Source organism: Hyalella azteca, unplaced genomic scaffold (genome assembly GCF_000764305.2).
Source record: "Hyalella azteca isolate HAZT.00-mixed unplaced genomic scaffold, Hazt_2.0.2 contig4798, whole genome shotgun sequence".
NCBI classification, from domain to species: Eukaryota; Metazoa; Arthropoda; class Malacostraca; order Amphipoda; family Hyalellidae; genus Hyalella; species Hyalella azteca.
The window spans coordinates 1-7,800 of NW_025935009.1; the positions used below are offsets into that span (position 1 = coordinate 1).

General features: G+C 36.8%; 1 protein-coding gene across 1 annotated transcript; it reads right to left on the reverse strand.

Annotated features, from left to right (window-relative positions):
- Positions 1-13: 13 nt before the first annotated feature.
- LOC108669222 (fringe glycosyltransferase) lies at positions 14-7,586 on the reverse strand. Its single transcript, XM_018156525.2, has 8 exons — positions 6,870-7,586; positions 5,394-5,572; positions 4,642-4,789; positions 4,256-4,341; positions 3,558-3,628; positions 3,130-3,224; positions 2,566-2,654; positions 14-1,906 (listed from the first exon to the last, which is right to left on the reverse strand). The coding sequence occupies exons 1-8, from the start codon at positions 7,488-7,490 to the stop codon at positions 1,834-1,836; spliced, it is 1,362 nt and encodes a 453-aa protein (XP_018012014.1). The 5' UTR covers positions 7,491-7,586; the 3' UTR covers positions 14-1,833.
- Positions 7,587-7,800: the final 214 nt, after the last annotated feature.

The following is a 7,800-nucleotide window of genomic DNA, read 5'->3' on the forward strand; positions in this document are numbered from 1 at the left end:
TCCATAAAATTGTAGGAAACTTCAAGGAATAGATTATATAAATATAAAAATATGCAAATATTTCCGAACACTGTAAATCTAAAAGACAAATCCGTTGACTTTTCGCCAAAGCCAGGAAGAGTCCTAACAGTTGCACGAGAAGAATGACGCGCGCCTGACATGCGTTTGGTTGCAGTAACAAAGGCATACTACAAACGCGTGTAAAGTGTTTGGCGTAAGCGGCAATGTCATACAACAGTTTGGAAGTCATTTTAGAAGGCAGGATGAATAAGACAGGGAGGAGTATAACAGGAAAATGGATGGCACGCAGCATAGAAGGGAAGGCGACGTTATCGCAACATGTCTGCTAGCAACGGTCCGGCGTCATAACAACGAACACAAGACATCACACCATGGCTTCATAATGGCTTCATAACAACGGCTTCATATAATAATAATAATGGACATGGCTTCATAATGCACATGGATTCATAACAACGAACACAAGACATCACACCAAGGAACTTAGCTTGCAGTTTATGGCGCGAGAATCACGATAAGTTTAAACTTTAGAGACTTTGAGAAATGCTTCGTTCAAGTTTTAAAAATATATTCAATTTTATTTCATGCACATTAATTATTAAAAATTCATGTCACGCACATCAATTGTTAGTTTCTAATCGACAAAAATAACAAATCAACTCGAGAGAGTTTGAATGGCAGATGACGCAATAATATGGTAAAATGTCAACATAAAATGCCATTCAATTCAAAGCTATTTGATATCGAAGTGATATAGAAACGATATTAAATAAATAGAGTTTTCCAGGATGAGATCATTTCGAGGGCAGGATATCACAAGGATCTCAACCCATCGAAGGACATAAACATTGACGATAGAACACCAAATAATTCCTTCACTTAATAACTGCTTGGTATATCGGTGTAACATCCTTACTGCCGTCACGACGGATATTGCAAGGCACCATCTCTCACTATAATATTATACAAATATATACTATAATAAAGTGATACATTTTGGCACAGCACGTGGGTTCGCATCCTCACCCTTTTTATACAATGTTATTCCTACCTGAGTTATAATTTCATGTAACGGTGACAATTTGCCAATCATTTAGTTACTTAATTTAATGCTATTCAACTTTTAATGCTACAAGTTGTAGCAAATATTGTTATTAACTAACATTATATATAACATACATTGCAAACAATATTGGTCTCATACAATATGCATACGTTATATCTATAAATTTAAACAATATATTTGTTTCAGCTACCATTGTGAAGATTATATAATTGATCTACCATTGCAAAAAAATATATATCTGAGCTACCGTTGTAGAAAACATGCAAATAACAAAAGCTACGACAAAAAACAACAGCATAATGGCTGCCATTGCAGATAAATGTAATGGCTGCCATTGTAGACAATATAACGTAATGGCTGCCATTGTAGTCAATACAACGTAATGGCTGCCATTGTAGACAATATAACGTAATGGCTGCCATTGTAGACAAGATAACGTAATGGCTGCATTGTAGCTAATATAACTTAATTGCTGCCATTGTAGACAATATAACGTAATGGCTGCCACTGTAGACAAGAAAACGTAATGGCTGCGCCATTGTAGACAATATAACGTAATGGCTGCCATTGTAGAAAATATAACGTAATGGCTGCCATTGTAGACAATATAACGTAATGGCTGCCATTGTAGACAATATAACGTAATGGCTGCCATTATAGACAAGATAATGTCATAACTGCCATTGTAAACAATATATTATAATGGCTGCCATTAAATAGAGCAGCGCTGAGATAAACAAGACGTGTTACAGCGCAGGCTTGTCGTGAGGGCAGAAGGAGGCGTCGTGGGGGTAGAGGAGGCAGTGTAGGCTCAGCATCCTGTCGGCACATCCACTTAATTACCTTCTCGTTAATTACTCTTACAAAAACTACTATCTCAATAAGTTACAAGAAATAATTATTAATAAATTAAATTACAAGACATTAACATTTGAAGATATTGTCTGCAAATACAGCAGTGCACAAGACCACACCAACAACATCACAAGTGCGCACAACACAAAACTCTAATGTGATTCATTGGGGCATCAGAGATGCAGCGAGTGATAATTTATTTCATTTATAAAATGATGCCCATGACAGTAGACTACTTACTCATGTAATGGTGTGAGAGAGAACTCGTGACTCACCATGGAAGAAGTGGGTACTAACGACACACCCTGACAGAAGTGGGTACTAACGACACACCCTGACAGAAGTGGGTACTAACGACTCACCCTGACAGAAGTGGGTACTAACGACTCACCCTGACAGAGGTGGGTACTGACGACTCAGTCGGACTCACCCTGACAGAAGTGGGTACTAACGACTCACCCTGACAGAGGTGGATACTAACTCACCCTGACAGAAGTGGGTACTAACGACTCACCCTGACAGAGGTGGGTACTAATGACTCACCCTGACAGAGGTGGGTACTAACGACTCACCCTGGCGGACTAGAGTGCTCATGAGTCAGAAAGTGAGTACTCATGACTCACCTGGTGGGGTCGATGCTGGTGGGCAGACCAGGCACACTCAAGAGGCTGTCGGGGACGTCGTTTTCCCCTGCGCTGTAGCTGAGACTGATCTGTGGGCGAGTGGGCACGTTAATTCGGGGCAGTCTGGGGGTGAATTTCTGCCATAATTTACCACTTATTAGGAGGTCATGGAGACTTGGGTAATATCAGCATATAAGTCAGTGACAACAAGACTTGAGGGAGGCGCGACATGCTTGTTGTGGCATCTTAAATAAGGCAAGAGGATTAAAATTTAAAGAAAATTAAATTTGGAAGTTTAAAGACCAATATTGAAGATAGTACCAATCTAGCCTCTATAGCTACCACGAATCTAGTCTTTAGCTGGCATGAATCCAGCAATCTTATCATGATGGCTGGTAACTGATGGCTGATAATATCATGATGGCTGGTAACTGATGGCTGGTAACTGAATGGTAACTGATGGCTGGTATTATCTCAATGGCTGGTAACTGAACGGTAACTGATGGCTGGTAACTGAATGGTAACTGATGGCTGGTAACTGAATGGTAAGAGAAGGCTAGTAACCTGCTTTGAGAGAGTGGACGGGTCGAGGAGCTGCATGTTCTCGAGGTGCGAGTGGAAGAGGTCAACCACAGTCAACTTCTGCTTCAGGAGATGCTCTGGAATATTGTCACATGCTTTGAACATTATTTCACTAAAACACGACATAAATGCTTGACCATATTCATCATCTTACATCATGTGGATTCTAACATAAATTAACAAGTGTTATAGTTGTTCTCATACGCACCATACACTGACACATTCATTATTGCTCATGTGAATAAAAGCTGTCATAAGCTGGCTGCATTATAAGGAAATTAACACATCCATGCACATATTTAATATCACGGGCATTCATTGAATAAAAACTTAAAATAATAATGCAAATTACTTAGAATATTCACGTATTGACTAACTAATCCGCACATATTAATACCCATGAAACTCACCAATGACATAGCCAATGGTAACATCATCAGGCAGGCGTATTCTGTCCCCTATGCTCACCAGCTTACCACCTCTGCAAATTATAAACACAGTAATTAATTAATTAATTATTGATACAGCCTGTATTGTAAATGAAACATGGTTCCTAAAGTAATTAATTATTGCTACAGCCTGTATTGTAAATGAAATATTGTTCCTTATGCAATTAATTATTGCTACAGCCTGTATTGCAAATGAAACATTGTTCCTAATGTAATTAATTATTGCTACAGCCTGTATTGCAAATGAAACATGGTTCCTAAAGTAATTAATTATTGCTACAGCCTGTATTGTAAATGAAACATGGTTCCCAAAGTAATTAATTATTGCTACAGCCTGTATTGTAAATGAAATATTGTTCCTTATGCAATTAATTATTGCTACAGCCTGTATTGTAAAGGAAACATTGTTCCTAACGTAATTAGATCTATTAACATAATCGGAAACATGAATGACCTTGAATGTACTTGAGAAATAGTGACAAACAATTTGGTATTTAAATTGCAAATTCATTCCTGTATCCAACAAGCATACCATATAAATGAATGAACTTTCATCTATATGTGAACAAACATTCATTCATATATGAATCAACACTTGGAGATTTTTCAACTATTCATGCCACAGATGCTTACAAAATTGATGTAAATGAAGACCTCACCCTGCTACAGGCATCATGAGGAGACCCAGCGCCCGAGAGATGCAGAAGCCCGCGCCGCCCGTCGCGAACCAAAACACTACATGACTCTGAAATTAATATTGATAAACATTCATCTATTTCATAAATGCTATAAAGCATTGCCAACACCTATTGATAAAATTTATAGATTTCTGATTACCATGTAATCATAAATAGATTTCTGTTCCATGAATATGCACAATGTCATTGATGAGAACGTAGTAGAACTTATATTGAGGAAGCATGATCAAAATTCCAGACAGTTGTGCCAATGGCATTAAGATATTCATGGCTTAATGCTATAATTATGATATGAATATTTCAATTATTTAGCGGGTCATGTAATTAGCAGGCAGGACAATACGCACTGTGACGTCATCCCTGTTGAGGATCTGCAGGGGTGTTCGGATGGAGGGACGCCCCAGGTACCAGTGCTGACGGTGGTCATAGCCAGACAGAGCTTCAACAAGCCCCTTAACGTTAACATAGTTGTCATCATCAAAATGACACCACCATCTGTATATAAATAAACATTTAACTAATAGTCTTATAGGAAATTATACATGAAATACGGTACATTATATAAAATCAAAAGTATTTTTTGCTTTTAGTAACAAACAAACAATAAAATAGAAACACTCAATTTGCATCATCAAACATTTTGTATGCACCAGCTCAGCAGCAGCTAATTACATGCAACAAAGGAAAAAGAGGAGTCACAGCACAGAGGACATTTGTTCATTTATTAGATGCATCACACAAAGGATGAGTTAGAAGTTATAACATATAGGGAGTGAGAAATCAGCATGATACTTTAAATTACATATGGGAACCCCACATCACATCACAGAATTACCAATGGAAGTATAGACATTCATAAATTTATTAGAGAAATTTTCAGAAATCAATGGTATAATTTGGATAACTTTCAAAGCTGGGTCACAGAAGATGTGAAGGGTGAGCAATAGTTCTTGTATCTATGTTATGATAAGAGTATCAACATATTCAGATTTAAATAAGTGAAGATATATTTTATTCCTTTTCATGTATCCATAAAGACATTTCAATTTAATAATGACTATAGTAACAAACAAATACAAATAAACAAAACATCACTAACTTGGCTGATGACTCAAGAAAGGCATCAAGTTCCCATGCCATTTTGCAGCACAATGCCTGACGCTGGTGGGAGGCAGGACAGTCGGTTACTCGCAAGCGCTTTGACAAAGCCACCACAGATCCTTTCGCAGCAAAGACAGGGTCTCCACTTATGAGAGGAGCATCACTGAAGAATAAAGTCTGAAAATAAAAGAGAGGGAGTTAATAACCAAGAAAGAAAATAATTGTCATTTTCAAACATTTTTATATAAATAACAAAATCACAATTTGAAATTTCTGTCAATTAGTTTTTATTTATTACATGTTGGAAACAGTGTGAATTCTAGAGGGATATAAAATTAACCAGTACACATTGCATATTGGAAAGCAGGACCTGAAAGCTTGGAAATGCCAGGAACTTTCCACTTTCAGTCCATTATATACATATCCTATCCCTTTCCAGCTGTGATTGGTTGATGGGATTGTGATTTTAGCCCCTTTCAGCTTTCCAGCTGTGATTGGTTAATAGAATTGTAATGGTATCCACTTTCTAGCTGTGATTGGTTGTGCCCAAAAGCCCTGCCCTCAAATATGGTATGTGTACTACAGTACTGTTTAACTTGATACTTAATTTAAACTTGATCATTACAAAAGACCCTGGAAAATGTTCAACAAATCCATTAAACGAAAGAAAAATAAAAAATATCAATCAAACCATAGACATCCAAACAATTATATAACAAATCTGTGGTACTATACAATTGAAAGAGTTTGTCTATTCTTGATCCTCCCTTTCATTTATAATCAGTCACCTGGCAGAGCACTTTATGTAAGGAAAGCTTTCCACCTTGGGTGGAAAGCTCTTTTATAAGAGAAGTTCCATTCTTAGAATTCCAGCCTGGCTGGAAACAACAAAATAGCATTATAGTGAGCTTGTCTGAACTTCTGAAGCTGATGTGACTAAATTTATTTATATTTGTTTTCTTTTTCTGCACAGCAATTATAGCTTAGCAGCTGAAGCGCTAGTAATCATAGGGTCACTAAACTAACTGCACAGCAATTAATGAGCATTCATATCTAAGCAATTTTAAAATAAATTGTAAACTTTATGATCAACCCTTTGCAGGCAAGCATAGAAATATGTGATAATTCAAATTTCAGAAGATTTATAGGAAAGTATGAACAATTTTAATAATGTTTACTTTTATATTGGAATTATTAGCAAAATTCAAGTTAATTCTTGGGTAAAAGTGTGCAGTTTTTTCTGAATTTGTGCAAAAGATTCAATGCAAGTGCTGTAGAGTGTAGAAATGATGAGACTCAGAAACTGTAGGTAAAGGTAAGCAAGGCCTGCAGCCCTGCAAGGGCACTTTTGCCTCATTCATTGTTAAAATTTACCAGATTTTCCAGTTGGCCTAGCTGGCAATTACTACAAAATTTGCTATTTTGGCAAGTTTTATTATTAAATCTATTTTTTTAAGTTAAAAATATGACTTGCCTGATTAGATGCCTTGGAGTACCAAGTTTGGGCAATCAGTTTCAATCTGGTTTTATGAAATATTTGGGTGGTTTTTATGGTTATCAAGATTTCATTGATACTCAATTTGTCAGCAATGCTATCATTTTGAGAATTAATAAAATTCTCTTGTGGGAGATTATACTTTTCTGATGATTTCTCACCAGCAACATTATTGGGCTGTAGATCAATTTCAGCCCCATTTTCAAATAATTTATTCTTTATTGTTGGATCTTTTATTGAAATTTTGTTAGCATTTATTGAGACAGAAAACTGCTGACTTCCATCAAATCCATCAGAGCTGTTTGAGCTAAGCGATTTTAATAAATATTTCAAGGCATCATAAGCACTATTCTTTTGTTTACTTTTGATGACATCATCCGATATCAAATCAGCATCAACAAACACGGGTCGAATGACATCAACTTTGTTGACGTCATTTTGTAACGGACCAAGTCGTTCACGTTCAGCTGTATTGTCATCAATAAATCGAACCTGATATACCACAGGCCGTTGGAACGATATCAGGAGGAATGCAGCCAAAATCAGAATTAAACATGTCAAAGCCAAAAGTAAGAACATGTAACGCAGAAGCGTGCCCATTTTCGATTCATGATCAGCAACGTCGTCAGGACTCAGGAGCACAGCACACTTCCTTCCTAACTCCTCAGTGTTTCGCAGCAATTTCAGGCCTGAGCTTTCGACTTCGACCTTAGAAGGTAAACAAAGGAACTCTTTGACAGTACAATTATTACCCTAAATCTAATGCTGTGCCCATACCCAAGACGGATTTTTCAGAATATATAAATATTTTAGAACGATTCCCTAGACCGTGAGTCGTTCAAATTTTCTTTCTGACGTATGCGCACTTGATTGATTTCAAAAAGGATTCATTTTCAGAGGAAATTAAATT